The sequence below is a fragment of the Sminthopsis crassicaudata genome, chromosome 2 (genome assembly GCF_048593235.1).
Source record: "Sminthopsis crassicaudata isolate SCR6 chromosome 2, ASM4859323v1, whole genome shotgun sequence".
Lineage (NCBI taxonomy): Eukaryota > Metazoa > Chordata > Mammalia > Dasyuromorphia > Dasyuridae > Sminthopsis > Sminthopsis crassicaudata.
Window position 1 is genome coordinate 609,710,116 of NC_133618.1, and position 23,054 is coordinate 609,733,169.

General features: G+C 36.9%; 1 protein-coding gene across 3 annotated transcripts in view; it reads right to left on the reverse strand.

Annotated features, from left to right (window-relative positions):
- The window catches only part of PIK3AP1 (phosphoinositide-3-kinase adaptor protein 1), a 135,824-nt gene extending 114,091 nt beyond the window's left edge, over positions 1 to 21,733 (reverse strand). For all 3 annotated transcript variants that reach the window (XM_074295956.1, XM_074295958.1, XM_074295957.1), the window contains exons 1-2: positions 20,765 to 21,733; positions 7,953 to 8,372 (exon numbers count right to left, since the gene is read on the reverse strand). In XM_074295956.1, coding sequence (XP_074152057.1) covers positions 7,953 to 8,372; positions 20,765 to 21,281 — 937 coding nt within the window. In that variant the 5' untranslated portion in view covers positions 21,282 to 21,733. The remainder of the gene's footprint in view (positions 1 to 7,952; positions 8,373 to 20,764) is intronic.
- Between the last annotated feature and the right edge of the window lie 1,321 nt (positions 21,734 to 23,054).

Sequence of the window (23,054 nt, forward strand, 5' to 3'; positions counted from 1 at the left end):
ACGCTAACATTTGGAACCAAGTGGGGAGGGAGGGAGGTCAGGAAGGGCTTCATGTCCAGATCTGAGCTGAACTTTGAGGAAGTCATGGTTCCTTTTAACAGCCCCATCAAAGGTAGACACAGTGAAAAATCGGGACTCCTCCCCCACTTACTGGAGGAAAAACTGAGTTATGAAGAGACTAGACATTCCTTGCCAAAGAGAGCAAAATAAATCAGTGCAGAAGCACAAACAAGACCCCCTGCCAGACATTTAGTAATCAGTAAATTAGGTTAATGTATCTCATTCCAACATCACTCCTGAATTGTTACAGAACTATTGAGTACAAGCCATAACTCTGAATCCCACTGTTTGATTAAATTAAAGTTCTGAGAAAGGTGACATGAAAGTATGAAAAGTACTCTGGACTTGAAATCAGAGGGTTTAAATCCTGCCTCTTAATATTTATGTGACCATAATGCTACATGTGACCATAGCTATGTGACCATAATTTAAACCTCTCCAAGCCTCAGTTTCCCCGGGATAAAAATTATTATGAAGTTCAAATACAATTATCTTTGTAAAAAAATAACTGGCAAATTTTAAAGCCCTGTGTTAAGGTCAGTTGTTACTACAAATTTGTATGCTACAAAAAAGGAGAAGCACAGATGGGAATATATGAAGCTTCAGCAAGCAAGTAGCTCTGATAGTTTTTTACTATTGAGTGGTTAGACCATGCCAAAGGTGGAGGGAAGAGATGTATCCTACTATGCTAAGTCAATAGTGAAATTTTAAGTGAGATTTGCAAGCACCAAGAACTATGATACCCACAGGGACCAAAATTTACAACTTTTTTTTTATTATTAAAGCTTTTTGTTTACAAAACATATGCATGGGTAATTTTTCAACAATGACCTTTGCAAAACCTTCTGTTCCAATTTTTCCCTCCCTTTTCCCCAGTCCCTCCCTTAGATGGCAGGTAGTCCAATACATATTAAATATATTAAAATACATGTCAAATCCAATATATGTATACATATTTATAGTTATCTTGCTACAAAAGAAAAATCTAATCAAGAAGGGGAAAAAACCTGAAAGCAATAATGCAAGCAAACAACAATAGAGAAAGTGAAAATGCTATGTTGTGGGCCACACTCAGTTCCATAGTCCTCTCTCGGTGTAGATGACTCTCTTCATCACTGAACAAGTGGAACTGGTTTGAATCATCTCATTGTTGAAAAAAGCCACTTCCATCAGAATTCATTATTGTATAATCTTATTGAAGTGTATAATGATCTCCTGGTTCTGCTCTTTTCACTCAGCATCAGTTGATGTAAGTCTCTCCAAGCCTCTCTGTATTCTTCCTGTTGGGCATTTCTTACAGAACAATAATATTCCATACCATAATTTATTCAGCCATTCTCTAATTGACAAATAGTCAAAGGATGTGAACAATTTTCAGATGAAGAAATTGAAACTATTTCTAGTCATATAAAAAGGTCTCTAAATCACTCTTGATCAAAGAAATGCAAATTAAGACAACTCTGAGACACCACTATACACCTGTCAGATTGGCGAGAATGACAGGAAAAGATAATGACGAATGTTGGAGGGGATGTGGGAAAACTGGGACACTGATGCATTGTTGGTGGAACTGTGATCCAAACATTCCAGAGAGCAATTTGGAACTTAGCTCAAAAAGTTATCAAACTGTTAATACCCTTTGGCCCAGCAGAGTTTTTACTGAGCTTATATCCCAAAGATATTAAGGAAGAGAAAGGGATTCACATGAGCAAAAATGTTTGTGGCAGCCCTTTTTGTAGTGGCAAGGAACTGGAAACTGAATGGATGCCCATCAATTGGAGAATGGCAACAACTTTTTTTTTCTAACATTAATGCAACAAAACCCTCAAAACCAAAAGTCACAAGATGACAGGAAAAGATAATGATAAATGTTGGAGTGAATGTGGGAAAACTGGGACACTGGTGCATTGTTGGTAGAACTGTGATCCAACCATTCTGGAGAGCAATCTGGAACTATGTCCAAAGTGCTATCAAAATGTGCATACCCTTTGATCCAGCAGTAGAGACTAGATCTGTATCCCAAAGTAATCATAAAAAAGGGAAAAGGACCCATATGTGCAAAAATGTTTATAGTAATCATTTTTGTGATGGCCAAGTATAGGAAATTGAGTGGATGCTTCTCAGTTGGGAAATGGCTGAATAAGTTATGGTATTATGAATACAATGGAATATTGTTGTTCTATAAGAAAAAAGAACAGGATGATTTCAGAAAAACCTGGAGAAATTTGCATGAACTGATGCTAAATGAAATGAGTAGAGCCAAGAGAATACTGCACACATGATTATGATGATCAGTTGGGATAATTTGGGCTTTTTTCAACAAAAAGATGATTCAAGACAATTCCAATAGACTTGGCATGGAAAGTGCCATCCATATCTAGAGAGAGAACTATGGAGACTGAATGTGGATCAAAACATGGTATTTGCACCTTTTTATTATTTGTTTCTCATTTTTTTTTCTTTCCCTTCTGGTCTGATTTTTCTTGTGCAGCATGACGAATACAGAAGAAATATATTGAGAAGAATTGCATGTTTAATCTGTATTTGATTCATTGCTGTCTAGGGGAGGGGAAAGAGGAAGGGAGGGGGGAAAGCAAGAAAAAAATTGAAACACAAAGTTTTGCAAAGATGAATGTTGAAAATTCTCTTTGCATCTATTTGGAAAAATATAAAGCTATTATTTTTAAAAGTCACTTAGTTAATTACCTAATTATTCATCATTTTAATTATTCATCATTTTAATTCTTTAATCAACTCCACCACTGTCTCATTCCTCATCCAATTGTCTTCTATCTCTCTCAATAGGATTATTTTGGAGCCAGAAACAGCAAGGAAGTAAGGCTGTTTCAGTGGAGGTGTGCCATGATGGGAAGGTGTATGGCACCATTCAATGCTGTCATTTAAAATTTTGGCTTAAATTTACTCTTTCTTCCCTTTCTCTTCACCATCATCAATCAATGAATGAAATCTATTATCCTTTCCTCTTCCTACTACTAATATGCCATAATAGGATTATAGATATAGAAGAAGAAGGGACCTTTGAAGTCATTGAGTCCAAATCTCTCATTTTACAAATTAAGTGAATCTCCAAGGGATTAAATGAGCCACAGAGTTAGGAAGTGTCAAAGGTAGGATTTGAATCCAGTCTTACTGGACTTACTCTTTATTCTATAGGTTCTAAGATTTCAAATCCTGTGTTCTTCACATTTGCTTTTCCCATTGAGGGCAAAGTTAGATTCACTTGAAATTATCTTTTAAAATAGGTATAATTTGGTTTGTTGGTTAGTTGTTTTTAGTTATGTCTGATTCCTTGTGACCCCTTTTTTGAGTTTTTCTTGGCAAAGATACTAAAAGTACTTTGTCATTGCCTTCTCCAGCTCATTTTACAGATGAGGAAACTGAGGCAAATGGGGAAGTAACTTGTCCAGCATCACACAGCTGGTGTTTGAGTTTTGAATTTGAACTTCCTGACTTCGTGCCTGATTGGCTACAAGAGAGATAGAGACAGAGAGAGACAGAGAGAAGGGGAGGAGGGAGAGAGGGAGTACACAAGAGAGATGGAGAGAGGAGGAGAGAGTATGAGAATGATGGGGAGAGGGCTGATCTCAAAATTAGGAAAAATCCTAGTCCAAATCCCACCTACAGCACATACAAACAATATAATCTTGGGCAAGTCACTTTAAATTTCAGGTGTCTTAGTTAACTACCACAATAGCCTTCCTTAGACTGAAGAGACTTTTAGCAAACTCATCTTGTTCCTATGCTTTCTCTCCTGCTCTCCTCTCTTGAAAAATAGGGAAGAATGAAAAATGATTTGCCCAATATCACATGAATAGTGAGAGAGGGCCCCAATGTGTATCCACTGAACCACCAAGTCATAATGCTATCTTTAATAATCAACATTTATATAGTGCTTGTTTTACAAAGAGCTTCACAAGAATTTTCCCTTTTTTCCCCTACACACACACACACACACACACACACACACACACACACACACACACACCCACACACACCACCACCACCACTACAACTCCAGGAAGTGGGTATTGCTATTATATCCACTTTACAGATGAGGAAAATGAAATAGTCAAAATTAAACAGCTTGCCAGTCACACATCTAGTGCATCTGAAGCTGGATTTGAAGTGAACTTTTCCTAATGCCAGTCCAGTCCAGTGAGCTCTCCACTGTGCCAACTAACTACCTCATTAATTATTTTTGACTCTTACAGGAAGATGCAAAAGAACCGAGAAGTCAGGAATTTACAAATTTCACATCTAAAAGATTTTGGAGAATAAACAGAGAAATAGCAATTTGTTTTCATTCTTAAGTGATCTCTTCTATAACTTTAGGTTATTTTCCAAATACTGAGATACAACTGAGACATTTATTTTTCAAAAGTAATTACAGCAATTATGTATTTTTAGTTTAACTTGGCATATATGATATAGGTCTGACTTTTTAAAATGTGGGTCAAAAAATCCATCAAGGATTTTAATTTTAACTACATTACTTCTTTCTTTAAAGCAATGACCAATTGAGAGCAAACCAGTAAGAAACGATTTATATTAAACACAAGCTGTACTTAAACACTGTCACAAATTGGATGACAATGATAAGTTCTTACTTGCATGAAAAATTAACCAAGATTATGTTTGACTAGAGATTGGCAACTTTTCAGAAATGTGGTATCAAGCTGCCAACTGCTATTCTTCAGATGAATGAGCAAGGTGGAGATGGTAATGACCACCCAGATAAAGTGGATTACAAGATCATGGAATAGAAAAGATGCAAGAAATCTCAGAGGATATTTAGTCCAACTGGTACTGGACTTAAGAATCTTTCAAAAACATAACCAACAAATGGCTATCTAGCAAATATCTAAAAACTTCCTGTAAAGGTGAACACAACCTTTATTTCCATATCCATATGGAATGCGAAAACAGCCTCGTAAAGAGTTGTCTCCCCTCCTTACAGCCTTATCCCCCTTCTAAACCATTCTTCACTCAACTGCCAAAGGAATCTTCCAACATGGAATTTGGGTGATAGAATTTTGACAAAACTATTGCTCAATTCAATATATCATGAATTGGCATAACAAATTAAATGGGAATTTGGGGGGAGTTTTGCAGAAGCCATAGATGTCACACAAAAGCCAGCAGATGACAGAATCTATGACAAATATTTAGTCCCAATTTTACAGTAAGGAACTATAATATAAAAGAAAAGATTGAAGATTCTCAGGTGTGAGGGGTACTGAAAATTTTACTTGGATTTTCCATATAAGAGGGGAGGGGGTAGCAGTGCCATATACCTAACTCCTGTGATGTGGAAGGGATAACTGTGTATCATAGAGTTAATATTTGTGCATCTGACAAACAGCTTGGAATAGTGATTTAAGTTGCTGGACCTGGATAATTCCAGGGATGATTGACTTTGAATCCTGTCTTCAACATTTACTAACTGTGTGACTATGGATAAGTTAGGTAATCAATTTCAGCCTCAATTCTCATCAGTAAAATGGGGTAATCACATATATACACATGTCATATATATATATATATATACATATTTCTATAAATATGTGTGTATTTATTTATAATGCTTTCCCTTTGTAATGTTGTGTCAAAGGTCAGATGAGATAATGTACATTTTGCAAATTTTAAAGTACCATGTAGACTGTAAACATCATTTATTTTTACTTGTCAGGTAAAATGTGCAAAATGTAAAATGTGAGCTCCATGAAGACAGGGGCTGGGCTTTAATTATATTTCTTTCTCCCCAAACATTCAGCATAATTCTTTGGAGAAAAAGGAGATTAATAATGATTGTTGAGCAGCATTTCTTAAAGTGTGTTCTTTGTAGTACACAACTGAGTAAAAACACTTGTAACAGAGAACAAACCTCTGAGAGACAAGAGACAAAGATAGATAGGAGGAGGAGGAGGAGGAAAAAGGAGGAAAAAGAGGAGAAAGAAGAGGAGAAAATTAGTGCAAAAACAAAATTGCTTTGCTGCTCTTATTGGTCTCTCGTGATCTGAAGTACAGGGTACTATGCCATGATTCTCAAAACTGAGGGCTATTTTTAATAATGTTGCTCCTGTCATACAGCCTTGAGCAAGATCATAAAATCAGTAGTAAAGACAGGATTAGGATCTGGGTCTCCAGATAGCCATTTTAATGTTCTTTTCCACTATACTGTGCTGCCTCAGCTATGGTTTTGTTCATAAGTTTCTTTTTGACAAATCATAAAAGTAGATGACTTGGTGTTAACATACTGAGCTATTCTATGCAAGGATTTTCCTAAGTTTCTGGTGAGGGGGTCAATTCAATAAACTCTCTATCCCAAAAAGGAAGCCTGAAAGGAAATTGTGCCTTGGTTATCTCTGACAAAGAGATTACACAGAATTGGAATTCACAAATAAAAAGAACAATGAAACTACAATACTGCACACTGAAACCATAAAGCTGCTTTCCTCCTTTTCCTCCTATTCTTTTGCAATTCCATTTGTTCCTGAACATCTGGTGAGTCTATAGCCAATATGTAGGGCTTATCCTCAATGAAATTATTTCCCTCTGGAAAGGTTATTTAAACCTCCCATTATATTTACACCTTTCTGATCTAAAAATGCTGATCAACATAATAACCACCTACTATTTGAGGACTGAAGATGAAGCATTCTACCCACCTACCTCCTGACAATGAGGGAATGGATTCATGGTACAGAATAATTGTGGATTTTAGCCAATGTGGGAATATTTTGATCCTGATTATACATATGGGTATATGTATAATGGGTGTTAATAGAATAAGATGTGGATCAGAAAGAAAATAATTGCTGATTATTTGAATTTTTAAAAAATTATAACTTACTAAATTAGTATTCTTGGCTATCAAAACAAGAGTACCACCTTAAAATCCTTAAGTTCACAATAAAGTCAGACTAAGTAAATTAACATTGTTATTCATAATATAATAATGTTGCTCCACAGGAGTTGTGTTTAGCAGGTATGATTACCTGGTGCTATTTGTTAATTTAATGCAGGTGACTCCTATGAATGAAACATTTGGGAAGCTGCATATGCTTTCAGGTCATTCTATTCACTAAATGTTGGTATACCAGTTAGTGACTTACTTACTCTGATGAGATGGCTTCTCTACTAAAAGGCTCTGGATCATTCTTCTTGCATCTTTTCTTGCCTTCCTTAATGTGGAATATAGCAAATTTCTAAGATACTAAATTTTTTTTCAAAATCAAATTGTGCTTCTAGCAACATTATTTTTCCTTTTCTTCTTCTCTAACTTCCATTCCAAAATAAGAAAGAAAAAGAAAAAGCCTTTTTAACAAATATAGTCAAAACAAATTCTCATATTGGTCTCGTCCAAAAATTGGTTTTTTTCTTCATGTTAAATCTGCTACCTCTCTTTCAGGAGGTCGGTAATGTTCTTCATTATTGGTCCTCTACATCATGATTGGTCATTGTATTGGACTTATATTCTTATATCTTTCAATGTTGTTATTGTTTTTAAAAATTACCTCTGGATAAAGAAATCAAGAGGTGAAAAGAATTCTTAACTCACAAGGAAGGCCAAATGGAAGAGGGGCAACAGAAAGACAAGAAGATAAAGAGGAAAAGGACCAAAAAAGAGATTGTTTATTCTTTTTCTATTATAGCCTTTGGTTGTTAATAATCTGATGACATGTCACATCTTCCTGGGAACAGAAGTCAATAATTTACCCTGAGTCAATTGCTATGAGAATTCTCCCTCAGAAAGGAGTAAGAGAATGATTTGCCCAGGGTGACACTGGAATGTCCCTGATTACCCAAGGAATTCAGGATTCTGAAAAACTCTCCTCCCTTTCCCACAGCCCAAAGAGGAAGTAGTTTACCTTCTGAAAAAGCCTTCTTCACAGCAGCCACATAGGTTTCAGGCTCATCTTCATAAGTGAGCTCCTGCCAACTGGCCCAGTCCTTAAAGAAATTTGAGAAATCTTCAGAGTCTTGCACCCCACAGAACAGCTTCAACACCTTATGGGGAGGGCACAGAGCTTTCTGAAGGCTGGAGAGTACGTTGGGTACATAAAAGTTCTGAACTAATTCAACTGATAGGAGTATAATGATGCATCGACTGTTGAGGAAGAGGGTCAGGTCTTTAGTGGAAATGGCAGCCCCATGTTTCAGTTCGTAAGTCAGGGTGTGCTGGTGCCGAACTTGCCAATTTGAAAGGAAGAGACTCTCCAAGTACTGACACCATTCTTGGGCATCTGGGCTGTGGACAATTAGGATGTCACACCCTTGCAGGGGGCTTCCTGTAAAAGAACAAGATAGATTCACATTATTTACTTTGCAGGGAATAAGAGAAAGTAGCCAAAAATATTCAAAAATTAATCAGTGTTTTTTTGAATTATTCATGTGTGTCCAGTATTGTGCTAGTTACTTTCAAGGTGGAGGAATGTCAAGGAGAATGGCCCTCGCCCTTGAAGACTTTGCTAGTTGGGGAGATTTGGCATATACACACAAAATAATCATAGAATAAGATAATATTGGGGTTGGATGACATGACCTCTGAAGTTCCTTCTGGTTCTAAACCCAGGAAGCTACAAGTACCAAATTCTAAATGTCCAAAGATGAAATAATTCAGTCTAAATCAGAGCAATCAGGAAGAGGCCTCATGGAAGAAGTACTTTTATTTGGACCCAAAAATATGGGTATAGTATGAATAAGCAGACAGGACAAGGAAAGGTGGTTTTTTTTATTATTGATATTTTATTTTGACACAAGACTGTTCCCCCAAAGCCCTAAAACAAAGGATATGATTTGTTTGCAACCTTCATTTATCAGTCATTCACCGAAAGAAGGCATAGGTACTTGAACTTTGATAGCACTTATCTGTTAGGGATTGGTAAAAATATACACCACTTGAAAAACAAAAAAAATAGTGAAAAATCATTAATAATCAGAAATAAAATACAACACAAATATCATTCACTGAAGCTGTTAAGCTCATGATGATGCTAAATGATGGGAAGCTAGGAGGTCACTATGTCAATTTATGCCTAATGGAACTATGAATTGGTTTAACCATTCTGAAAAGCAATTAAAATTATCTAAACATTTGAGTGTTGGATTTCTATTGCAAGAAGTTATTGAAAGCAAAAAGAGATCAATATATGCAAAAATATCATTATTTGTGATAACAAGAAAGATGGAAACAATATATATGCCCAAGAGTTAGGGAAGAAGTAGAATGAATTATAGTATGAAAATTTAAGAGAACCACTGCTAAGCTTTGTAAACAGTAAGGAATATGAAGAATTCAGAGAAAATGGGAAAACATGTAGAAAGTGATACAGTAGAAAGCAAGTCATAAGAACATGCACAATGGTAACAACAATGTAAATAAAGTCAACATGACATGGCAACAAACCTCAGACCATGGAATGGTTTGATATTAATACAATGTAATTAATGTAATGGTTTATATTAATACAGTGCTATCAAAGTTCAAGGACACATACCTTCTTTCTGTTAACAATTGATAAACTGATAGTTGTAAACAGACTATATGCTTTATAAGAGTCTTTGGGAATTGTCTTGTGTCAAACCAAAATAAATCAATATTAAAAATTTAAATAACAATCCTTCCCTTGCCCTGTTTTATCCATATTGTATCCAAGTCTTGGGGTCTAATTAAAGTACTACCTCTTTCATGAAGCCTTTCTCTGACTGCTCCAGCATAAACTAGATTCTTTCATATTGAACATGATAAGTTTAAGACCAGAAGGAATTATACTATTATATGATTGTTTTGTGAATGTATGGTCAACTCTCCAAATTGACTGCAGTCTTCATAGACAAGAACCATGTTCTCTGGCATTCCTCCACCCTCACAGTAACAAGCATAAATAATTTGTAGACCTCTCTGAAATTAATGAGTATTGATTCAAAAAACTGGATGTCAGAATTTTATCATTTATTTAATGCAATTAAATTATTAACATTTTCTTTCTTTCATATCTTTTGATTCTAATGACATTATTCTTATTTTACAAAAGCTTTAAATTTTATATGAGGATAATCCTTTTATCTTTCATGATCATTTTCTATCCCATGTCTGAGGAGAATTTTTTTTTCTTTATCCATACCCCAAAACTGCCACTGTCCTTTTAATAATTTGTATAATGTGATTTTTAAAATAATTTATCCATTTGTAAATTTATTGTGGTAGAGTAGCTATATTAGTGAAGATAAGGGATACTCTTGTTTTACCCTCTAGTATTATTGGAAAATCTAAAGTTCTTCCATTACCAATAATGCTAACTCTTGGTTTCACAGAGAACTTTTAATCTGTTGAAGAAAGAACCTTTAATTTCTATGCTTTTTAGTAAAATATATGAGTGCTATGTTTTGTCAAAGGCTTTTTGGGGGTGTTTATCAAACAATTAGGTGGTTTTATTGATTAAAATGAGTATGTTAATATAAGCTCTTTGAAAATATTTAATTTTTGAATCAATATTCATTAATGAGAGATCTACGGATTCCTTCAGGACAGCTAGGTTGTGCCCAGGCTAGAATTAGGAAGACTCATCTTCATAAGTTCGAATCTAGTTTCAGTTATTAGCTATATGACCCTAGTCAAATCACTCAACTCTGCTTACCTCAAAGCTTTCTCATTTGTAAAATGATCAGGAGAAGGAAATAGCAAACTACTCTAGTATCATTGCCAAAAATAACCATAAATGGGAAAACAGAGTTAGACATGACTGAACAACAGATTCATTCATTTGCTCTTTCAGATACCAAAAGGAATCAAGACGTCCCCCCTTCCTTACTATTCAGCCCCCACCATTTTGGAGAATTAATGGCTTGCTAGATTTTTCTTTCTGAAGTTGCTTTCAATTCTCTTATTTCCTGTGTTGTTAAGATAGGTATTTTATGTTTTTGTAATTATTCACCTATTTCATTAGTTTTCCATTTTGTAGTTTTACAATTGAACATAATGCATGGATATTATTCTTCATTTTCTCTCCATTCTTTGTGAATTCTGCTTTCTCATTTTGATTATACAAATTTAATTTTCTTTTTCTGTTTTTAATCAAGTTAAATTATTATTCTATTGTTTTTAACAATTCTTATTAATTTAATACTTTATTTTTAATTTTTTATCTCATCTTTAATTTTAAATGGTTATACTTTTGTGTTTGCTTTGGTTTGGTTTGGTTGTGTTTGCTTTTTAGTTTATTGAATTTTTAGCTTTTAAAAAAATCTGTGCTCAATTCATTGATCATTTCTTTTATGAATATAGATGTTCAGAGACATGCATTTTCTTTTAAGCATTGCTTGGGCTATATTTTATAAGTTTTAATATATTGTCTTATAGTTTTATCATTTTATTTAATACAATTTATTGTTTCTATTCATTCATTTATTTTTCTCCATTTCCAACTATGTACAAATTACTATTTTGCTGTTGTTCAGCCATTTTCAGTTTTGTCTAACACTCTATGACTCCATTTGAGGTTTTCATGTCAAGAATACTGGAGTGGTTTGCCATTTCGTTCTTCAATTCATTTTACAAATGAGAAAACTGAAGCAAACAGGGTTAAATGGCTTGCCCAAAGTCACACCGCTAATAAGTGTCTGAGGCCATGTTTGAACCCAAAAAGAGGAATCTTCCTGACTCCAGACCCAGAACTTTATCCATTGCCCTTCCCAACAGTAGTTTTCTCAGAAAGATACCACGAAGATGCCCACTGCCCAAAAGGATATTTGCTTAGTAGTATTATATTTCATTTTGCTTGATAAGTTGGATACAATCTATTTTTCTTTGCTTTTGGATATAATTCTACTCTTTCCTTTTCTGCTTCTAACTTCTTGTGAAGGCCTCAAGATTTAAACAGGCTGTTATGTTTAGGTTAGCTTTTGCTTTTATATTGCTGCTATGCATTCTTCTCTTTCCTTTCTGGAAAATAATAATCTACACCAGGGATTAACCTTTTTGTGTGTCTTGGGTCTGTCTGGCATTCTCATGAAGGTTATGGAACCCTTCTAACAAGAATCTTTTTAAACAAAGAAAATGCAACACTTCACGTGGAAATTAATTAAAATAAAAATGTATTTTCCCCCATTCAAGTTTACAGAACCTCTACAATTTATTCACAGGGATCCATGAGCCCCATGGACTATTGAGGCCTTTCATTGAGTCTTTAAAGATTTGCTTCTTGTTTATGTAATACAAACTAATTCATGGATGGATTTCTTATTATTTTGATCATTCCTTTTGCGCCTCCTCTTACAGTAAAAGACCATGCTAACTCTAGGTTTACTTGTTTCTCAAAGCTGTTCTCCTGCCAGTTCTGGGGACCATCAAAAAGAAGCAAAATCACTGCTGATAATATTTTTATTTCCTCACCTTCAAATGCTATAGTGGGCTAATCTATATAGGTCAGCATATTATATGTTATTAAGCAGATAACTTCATTGTTAGAAAATTGGCTGTAAGAAAATTTTCAACTGGAATACTTGTGAATTATCCCATTTAACAATAATTTAAAGTATAAAATGGCTAATATTGAGTGTACTGAGAATTTGGTTCAAAGTCAGCTCTAAGGAGAATGTCACTTTAAAAAGAATTTTAATTTTTCGTATCTTCTTCTGATAAAGAAGTTGTAAGATGTTGACATATTCTAAAAATACCTTGGAGACAAATTTTTGAAATCCTAAATTAACTTCTCCTTAATTTGCCATATAGAAATAGAATAAGCCCAGAGTGCAGGTGAGGACAGAGAAGTAGTTCTAATTAATGATAACATTAGAGGTTCATGGTAACAGGATAAATCACAAGACCTGTATTCAAATCTCTTTTCTATTTATAGTAGAGGTGCCAAACTCCCAGCAGCGGAACTCCAAATGAAGTCAAAAGTTAAAATGAAATTGGAAAATATTTAACATAATAAATGAAAATACAACATAAATAATGCTAGTTGATACTATTTCTAAGACAAAGTGCTATGGCATCAATTTGTTTCAATTTGAGTTTGACACTGCTGACTTAGCTCACTGCTGAAGGAAACTCCCTTAAAAGCATAGCTATAGAGCAGGTACCGGTCTGGGGCAGTTAGGATAGAGCATTACTCTTGGAACCAGGAAGGCTCTCCATAAGTTCAAATCCAACTTCAAGATACTTATTAGCTGTGTGATCCTGAGCAAGTCACTTTACCCTATTTGTCTCAGTTTCCTCATCTGTAAAATGAATTGGAGAAGGAAATGGCAAGCCACTCCAATATCTTTACCAAAAAAATCCCAAAATAGAGTCACAAAGACTAAAACAACCTAACATCTGGTACCAATCTTCTTGTGTAAAAGGAATTTCTTAACTTAAAAGAGTTTCCCAAAACACTTAAATCATAGATCTGGTCCCTCTCCCCTTCTCCAAAACAATGACAAAGCAGGGATAAATACATAGATTTATTAATCAAAAACTATTAAAATAAAAAGTTCTCATATATCTATATAGAAAAAAGTCATCTAAACAGAATGGCTCATTCTCAAGGTTCCAAGATAGCCTGAGGTTTCACTATAGGACAATTGACGTTAAATTTAAATGATTTGGAACCTATGTGACTACGGTGGGAACATTTAAAAGGAAGTGGTTAACAAATCACTATAGCATCACAACTAACTTTTCCACCAGCCTGTCACATGATTTGGGGACAATTTACTCAATCCTACAATTATATTCTTTTATTATCTTCATCTTGCTGTGTTTTTGTCAAAAAAAAAATAGAGAAGTTTTGTTGCTTTGTTGTTTTGTTGTTTTTTTTTTAAAGAAGGAATTTAGATGACATCTCAATGTTAAATTTAAAAAGTCTAGAGATCAGCAAATATCACTGGCAAGGGGAATGTCCCATTCATCCACCGTAATTCCCTTCCTTTAACCCTAAATCACTTCCTTTAATATACCAAGCCACTTCTTCTTTTCCCTTCCATGGGTGGGGAAATCAAAGTGTGAGGAAACTAGTGATAGAAATGGAAGAAAATCTTATCCAAAAACCAGTCATTCCCTAGTGGATATTCACCTCAGCCACATGAATGCTAAAATTAGATTGCAAATAAGATTAGAATGGCTCCTATGTAAGGATGACACTCAAATTCATACTTTTAATATGTTTATAAAATCACAAAGTTTTAGACAAAAAGAAAATCAATTCATATATAATTAGAACAAAAGCAATTTCCCTGCTAGAGTTCATATCTTTAAGATATATGGAAGGCTGATCCAAATTTTAAGAATAAGAACCATTTTCCAGTTGATAAATGGTCAAAAGAGATGAAGAGGAAGTTTTAAGAGGACAAAATCCAAACTATCAGTTGTTATATAAGAAAAAAAAATTCTAAATCACTAATAATTAAAGAAATATAAATTAAAACAAACTGCAAGATTCTATGTCATATCATCAAAGTTATCCCAAAACAGCATGACAAATGCTAGCGGGAAAACAGATATTTCAATGCACTTTTCGTGAAGCTATGAACTGGTTCACCCTTTCTGGAAAACAGTTTAAAACTATGCTCTAAAAGCTATTAAATTATAAGCAAATACTCTTTGATCCAAAAAGAGATCAGAGATGAATGTGTACTTAATAGTAGCTGTTTACAATAGCAAGAAAATGGAAATTGAGGGATACACATCAATTGAGAAATGAATGGACAAGTCATGGTATAAGAATGTGATGAAATATTATACTATAATATATATGAAGAAGATGGTTTCAGAGAAACCTGGGTGGACTTGTATGAACAATATTATAAAGACAAATGTATATTGAAAATCTTAGGGAAGCTTATCAACATTGTGACCAACCACAATTCCTAAGATCTCACAGTGAAACAAATTATCCAATTCCTGTTGGAGATGATGGACTAAAATGCAAATTAAGACATAATTTTCTGGACCATGTCCAATACAGGAACTTATTTTGCCTGGTTATTCTAGTCAAAGGGGATTTTGTTTTTCTTTCTTCCTCAGTTAGGGGCAGGGAAAAGTGGAAGGGGAAAAAGGCAGACCTTCAACTAAAAAAAAATCATTTAAAAATAAAAACTATGATTATTGGTTTTGTCTTGAGATACCTGAATAGGTAAGAGAGTAGAGGGAAAAATGGGTTGATGTTCAGTGGAAGGAGGCAGAAAAAAGTGAAGAGATTTTCCCTGGTAATGCAAAATTCAGGAAAAAGAGGGGGGAATTACTGAAATCATAGGCTCTGGTTGCATTTGAAGCCTTTTATAACCAGCTCCAGTCTACAATTCCAGATTTATTTCATGTTTTCCCCCTTTATTCAAGCTTCATTCCAGCCAACTTGGTCTTGATATTCTTCACACAAGCTATCTCCCATTAATCTATAAATATTTAATAAATTTCTTCTATGTGTTAAGGATTGTGTTAGATACTAGAGATTAGTTGTTGCTATTCACTTATACAGTCATGGCTGAATCTTCATACCCTGTGGAACACCCTGTCCATGGGATTTTTTTGGCAAAGATATTAGAATGGTTTTTCATTTTCTTTTCCAGTGGATTAAGACAAACAGGGTGAAATGACTTGCTCACTAAGTGTCTGAGGCCGGATTTGAACTCTGGTCTTTTTTACTACAAGCTCAGCACTCATTCTTCTGCAGCATCTTACTACAGAAAAAAAAAAGTCCTTTCCTTGTCGCCAGAGAGAGCTTATAATATAATGGAGGAGGAAGAGTATGTTCTTATCAGGAAAAAGATTGTTTTCATAGTAACAAAAAATTAAACCATTCTAAAAGATATCAGAGCAGTTAAATGATCCATTTTGATGCCAAAAGACAGATGATAAAATGGAACTTTCTCCTCCTCTCTGTAAAGAGATAATGGGCTATCGATATAGACTGAGATATATATTGTCAGATACAATCTAAAATAGATACAGACTAAAACAGTTAGCTTTGTTTATTTTATGAATTTGTTAGAAACACATACACAAATTCTATTGGGGAACTGCTATTGGGAAATCACTTAAAAACATCAATAAAATATTAAGAGAGTCTGGTTTTCCTTATCATTAAGTAAATTTTAATGCTACCTGTGGGAACAACAACAAGCAACAAGGAAGAGCTCAGGTGACCACTACAGTGGTCAAAAAAACCTTCAAAAGCCATCATTTCCTAAAATAGCTTTTTTCCCAAATGGTCCCTATACCTCTAGACTTCAAAGCATATTTGGGGCTCCAGTGGTAGAACTACAGCAAGGGCCATCACTAGCCATAGACAGACAATATCAGGTGTCATGATAAACAGTTCCAGAACTCACTTTTAGATTCCAGATCAGTTAAACCACCAAGGATCTATATATCTTTGTATCAATAGTATAATAGCTACTATTACAACTATAACTGAATTCCTATGTTTCATTTCCAAAATATGCCTTTCTCCATTTCAAATGCACCCTTAAAGTCAGAGCAGGAACTAGGGTTAGATGAGGGAGGGAGCCACAGATTGTACCTTCCTGTAACTTACTTCCAGTAAGTTTTACTGATTTTTATAAAAGTGCTATTTATAGTTTTTGTAAGATTTTTGTGTCCCAAATCTCTCTTCCTTCCTATCTTCCCCCTCCCTAAAGCAGCAAGTAATCTGATAGAGATTAAATAGTGCAATATTTTAAACATATTTTCATATTTGTCATGTAGAGCAAAAAAACATCAGATCAAAAGGGAAAAACCATGAGAAAGAAAAAACAAAAAGTGAAAATACTATGCATATTCAGTTTTCATAGTTCTCTCTCTGGATGCAGATAGCATTTTTCAACCCAAGTCTACTGGAATTGTCTTATTCAAGAAGGCATTTCATTCACTACTCTAAGCCTTTATTCTTCATCTGTAAAAAGGAGATCATTTAAGTATGATTATCCATTTACTTCACAAGGCTGTGAAGGGATGGGCTTTGTGAAATTATAAAACTTTATGTAATAATAGCAAGTATGAATGCAGAATATAGCAAAGTACCTTAAATATATTATTTGACCTGAGCCTCACAACCACTGTAAGAAGCATGTGCTATTATCATCCTCACTTAACAAGAGGGAAAAAACCTGAGCTTGGGAGATCTGGCCTTTTTTTAATTATAAAGGTTTTTCTCTAAGGTACTGGGAGATTTCCCACCAAAAAACACAAGAGCCATTCTGACTGGCTCAGGGTTACACAGTAAGGAAGTTTCTACTTCAGGATTCAAATTCAGATCTTTTTGGTTCCATATCCAGCATTCTATTCCCCACAGCACCTAGCTGCCTCCCAATGGGAGCTAGCATCCTTATTATGTACTGACTTAATAAGTACATGATTGAGCAAAGCAGATCCCAAGCTCTTTAAATCACTTTCTCCTTAACCAGGCAAAAAGTTATTGATTTTTAAACTGAATCAGTTTATTATCTATTTGTTTTTCAAATTTTAAAAATAATTATTCTCATTTTGGGGAGCAGCTAAATGGTGCAGTGGATAGAGCACCAGTCCTGGAGTCAGGAGGATCTGAGTTCAAAGGCTTCAAATGCTGTGTAAACCCCTGGGCAAGGGATTGCCTTGTCAAAAAAAATAAAAAATGATTTCACTCATTTTTTCAAAAGGAGCAGTTAGACTTACATGTTGCATTCTAAATACAGAGGTCTTCCCCAAGGTAATAACTTTTGTAACTAAACAGTTCTTCTTGTTATTGTTGCTGTTCAGTCATGTCTGACTCTTCATGACCACAATAAGGTTTTCTTGGCAAAGATATTGAGGTGGTTTGCCATTTCCTTCTCCAGAGAGATGAGGAAGTTGAGGCAAACAGGGTTAAGCGACTTGTCCAGAGTCACCCTGCCAAATAAGTATCTGAGGCTGATTTGAACTCAGGTCCTCCTGACTCTAGATCTGGCACTACCAGCTGCCATCCAAACTGCTTTAACTACTTCAAAAATCCAGGTCCCATGGTTATCAGTATGCAGTTAGTTTCCTTCTTCAAGCAAAAGACTACTAACATCCACAGAACCAAGGATATCAGCAATCAATCAAATCTCTATGGGTAGAATGTCAGAGGACCTGAATTCAAATCCATCCTCAAACACTTACTAACTCTGTGATCTGGGTCAAGTCTCAGTTTTCTCATCTGTAAAGTGAGCTGGAGAAGGTAATGGGCAAAACCCTTCAAACAGGGCCTCAGACAGCAAGACATAACTGAACAACAACAAATCAAGTCTCGAAGTTCTCTGCTATCAGAAGGGGGGAGAAGTATTGCCTCTTCATTGGATGCTAGACCCAGATCCTTTAATAATTCTACTTGACATGTGAACATTGTTAAAAGTCTACAAAGCCTTTTAATCTCCACTTTCTCCCCTTATTCTTACATTTTCCAATTCTGTTTTAATCTGGTTAGGACTTGCAGTTTGATATCTCTGGCCTAGTGAATAGAGAGTTAGCCTCAATACAAAATGGCTGTGAAATCCTAAGCAACTTGTTTGATATCTCAATGAAACTCTCTAAGACTAATTTGCAGAAATGTTGTCAAGGTGATCTACATAGGTAAATGTAGTTTCTATACCAAATAGAGGCCTGGACAAAAGAAAAAAAAATAACACTATTATATCTACTGACACCTAAATTATAAAATTTATCCAGTGGCAAGACTAAGATTCTAAGATTAGCACCACCAAAACAGAAAAGGATAATAGGATATTCTGATTGATCTTAATCTGTTTCTGTCTTCATCTCTGTCCCTGTCAGTCTCTGACACTCTCTCCACACAGTCTCTAATCTTTCCTATTTCTAAAAGAACTCTGCAAAGACCACAATAAAATATAGAACAGGGATGGCAACATAAGGGTCATAGAGAAATTTAGCAAGATATTTGCCAAAGAGAGATGCTGCTGGGTACAAATAACCTTTCCTGGGCAGACTTCAATTTAACTGTTCAAATTGCTTGAAAAAGTTTAATGATCATTGTAATGACAGTAATCAATAATTTGTTAAAATGTAAATTCCTTTAGAGTAAGGAATGCTTCATTTATTGAATTTACACCTCCAGAGTCTAGCACAGTGTTTAACATATTGTTTAGCCATCCCGTCGTTTTCAGTTCTTCATGATGCTATTGGAGGACAGCACGCCACTGTCTTTAAGTTTTCTTGGTAGAGATACTTAAGTGATTTGACATTTCTTTCTCCAAATATTAAGGCAAATACAAGTTAAGTGACTTCTGGTTACACAACTTGTAAATGTCTGAAAAGCTGGATTTGGAATTCAGACCTTCCTGACTCCAAGCCCAGTGCTCTATCTACTGAGCCACCTAGCTACCTGGTTTAGCACAGAGCAGGTGTCTAATAAATATCTCATTGATCTTGCAAATTAAAATTTACACAGCCTTTGAGGAGAATAAAGTATTTTCATGCCCATATTTTACAGATTAGGAAATTCAGTCTCAAAGATTAAAAATCTTGTCCAAGCAAAGTCACATATGGGATGAAAAAAAATCAATAAATTACAGCTGAAAAGTAACTCTGAGGTTTTCCCATTTTACAGATGAGGAAATTGAGGCCTAAAGTGTCCAAGGTCAGAACAATCCAGATCATATAACTGGAGCCAACATTTATTAAGCACGTCAGGGACTGAGCTAAGTGCTGGGGGTACAAAGAAGAGCAAAAGAGAGTTGCCTAATCTTAAGGAGGCTCACACTCTTAAAGGGACACGATATAATAATAATATCTACAAACAAAAAATGAACTGGATAAATTGGACAGAGTCCCCAGAGGAAAGGAGCTAGAATTAAGAGGGATGTGGAAAGCCTTCTTGCAGAAGTGGGGATTTTAGCTGGGATTTCGGGAAGCCATGAAAGCTAAGAGGCAGAGATGAAGAGGGAGAGCATTCTAGGCTTATTGGACAGCCAGTGAGAATTCCTGGAGTAGGGAAATGGGTCGCCTAGTCCAAGGAAGAGTGGGGATACCAGGGTCACCGGATTGCAGAATGGGGAAGTTGGGTATGTTCCGAGTAAGAAAACTGTCAAGGTGGAGAGGATCTTATGTGCACTAGCCCACCCCTCCTCATTTTTCCGTGGAGGAAACCGAAGCACAGGGAGCTTAGGTGACTTCCCTAGGGGGTCGCATGACTGGGAAGTGTCTGAGGCAGAATTTGAAACCAGTGCCCAGTCGTTTAGCTATGCTATGCTGCCTCTCTCAGATCCAGCCTTTTTATACTGCATGGAACTTCCTCTAAGACCAAGAGAGATTTCTTGCCAAATAACACAGAGCTCTTCTGACTTCTCTTTCCTTCTGCTTACCGTCTCATAAGTTAACACAAATTGTCGGGGTTGGGGGAACGATTAAGAATGGGGGAAGAAAACGCTAACCCAGGAAAGCTCAGACCAACTAACGGGAGCGGGTCGGGGGCTCTGACAAGCGCAGCCAGCGCTCGCCCAATAACCGGTTCTCGGCCCGGCGACGGACTGTGCAGGTGTCAGGTCCGGGGCGGAATGCAGGAAGCAGCAGGGTTAGCAGGGCGCCCGAATTGCCTAAGAGAGACCGCACGTTCACTACTGGGGAAATGGAGGGGGACCGAAGGCTGCCGGGGCGCTCATCAGAACCGGGCGGAGGCGGTGGCTTCGGTTCGGAGAGGGGAGGACAGCCCTAATGGGGCCCAGGGGAGATGGAAGCAAAGGGACTGACCTGCGGTTGCCATGGCAGAGGCTGGAGGGGAGCCCCCCTCACATCCCGGGCCGTGGGACCTGCTGTAATCCTGCCGAGGCCGGGGAGGCGGCCGGGGAGGAGGCCGGGGAGAGGCCGGGAAGCTCCAGCTTCTGTTGCGGGGACTCCAGCTTTGGTTTGGGGCTGGGCTGGGCAGGACCGGCGCTTCCTCGGAGCCGTCGGGGGCGGAGGGACTGACCCGCTCCGCCCCTGTGGGCTGTCTGCGGCTGTGGCGGCGGCGGCTGTGGCCGCTGGGCCAGGGGGGCGGGGGAGAAGCCCCAGGCGGGCAGCTCAACTGCCTCTCCGCAGCCTGGCAGCACCACCTGGAGTTCGACGCCGTTGAGTAGGGGAAGTGAGAGCTGTGGCCCGAACCAGGAGTCCCCTTCCTCCTCTTCCACATAGTCCCCAAGTTCCTCCTCACCCCATGCCATCCTCGGGCAGGCCACAATTGGGGCGCAAAGAGACAAGCCCTCCTGGGTGCCCTCCAAAATCTCCCCATCCATAAGACTTAAAGGACAGCCTGTAGGTGTGCTGTGGGAAAGAGAGAAGCCTTAAGGCCCCCAATTCTGTCTTGGGAATTGGGGGCAAGGGATTCAGAGGTAGGCATGTACATGAGCACCAGCTGACAGTTACTCCTTCTCCCTTGGGGTTACCTCCCTGAGTCAGTGCCCCAGGCAGGAAATAGAAGGGGATGGGGCGCGGGGCGGGGGGAGGGGAGAGCAGAGGAAGAAAGAATGGTAGTGACTCTTGGGAATTGGTCCCCCAAGGGACGGCTTTGTTCTTGAGTTCCCTTCAGTCACCTTTCTGCAGGCTCCTCAGGGATTTGGGCCCTCTCTACATTTCTCCTTTTCTACTCCCAATAAGTTTCTATTTCCTCCTGCCCCATCACACCCTCGGACAGCCAGCACAGTAGGTCCAACATCAGCACCTAATCATGGGAAACAGTAGATCGTGGAACACAGTGTTACATTGAATGCCATAAGAAATTCAAGTTAACGTATATTCGTAAAACGCCCTTGGGAGGATGCGTTGGAACCAGAAAAAATTGGATTCAACTTTCTTCTGTCAACCACTAGCTGTGAGACTGAGCAAATCACAAGCTTTTAATGGTGTCCCTACCTGCCCCGCCCCACTATAAATTGCACAAAAAGTGTCATTTTTACATTGGTAGAGAGGTTTCCTTTCATCGGGAGGACCAGTGAAATCGCTGGTACTGGGAATCCAAACATGGAAAGTGACAGTCTCTGCCTCTATGGAGTTCACTACTTGATAGAAGAGGAACACGTATAGGATAGATACAAGGTAGAAACAAAAATGTTCTTCAAACATATGAGGAAGAAGACCTCACCTTTCACAAGATCAGGAAAGGCTTCAGGAAGAATGTGCGTCTTGAAGGAGAAGGAGGATTTCAACAGGTATAAATGAGAGGGATTGCACTTCAGAAATATGGGATGGCCTGCAAGAATGCAGGGACCTGGGGACAGGGCAACAGAATATCATGGAACAATTTGTCTAGTTTGGCAGAGGAGAATGTACCAAGGAGAGACCAATAGTGGTGAGCTTGTTGAAAGATCTTAAAAACAAGGAAATGATTAATGAACTAATGAAAAAAGCAATAAATGAAGTCTTAGCTGCAAGTTAGATGGAAAGGCCCCCTAAACCTTAAGATACAACGGCAAAATAGATGTTATTGTAATTTCCATTGACAAAACCATATTGATTTCTTTTTAAATGTTTATTTTTAACATTTTTTTTTTAATTTGAGTTTAAATTCTCCCCTTCCCTTCGGCTCTTCCTCCACCCACTGAAAAGACAATATGATATCAATTATTTAAGTGAGATCATGTAAAACTTATTTCTATATTAGCCATGAAAGAAAATAAGAGAGAGAGAAAGAAAGAAAGGAAAAAACGATTGCTTTAATCTGCACTCAGAGTTCATCAGTTGTACCTCTAGAGTTGGATAGCATATTTCATCAGGATCCTTTGGAATTGTTTTGGATCATTGTATTAAACAGAGTAATTACCTTTCACACTTGATCATCTTACAATATTGTTGTTAATGTGTACAAAGTTTTACAAGTATTTTCACTTAATTTACATCAGTTCTTATACATTTCTGAGGTTTTTCTGAAAGCATCCTGCCAATCATTTCTTACAGCACAATAATACTCCAATATTCCCAACATACTACAACTTGTTCAGTCACTCTCCAATTGATGGGTATCCCCTCAATTTCCAATTTTTGCCACCACAAAAAAGCTGCTGTAAAC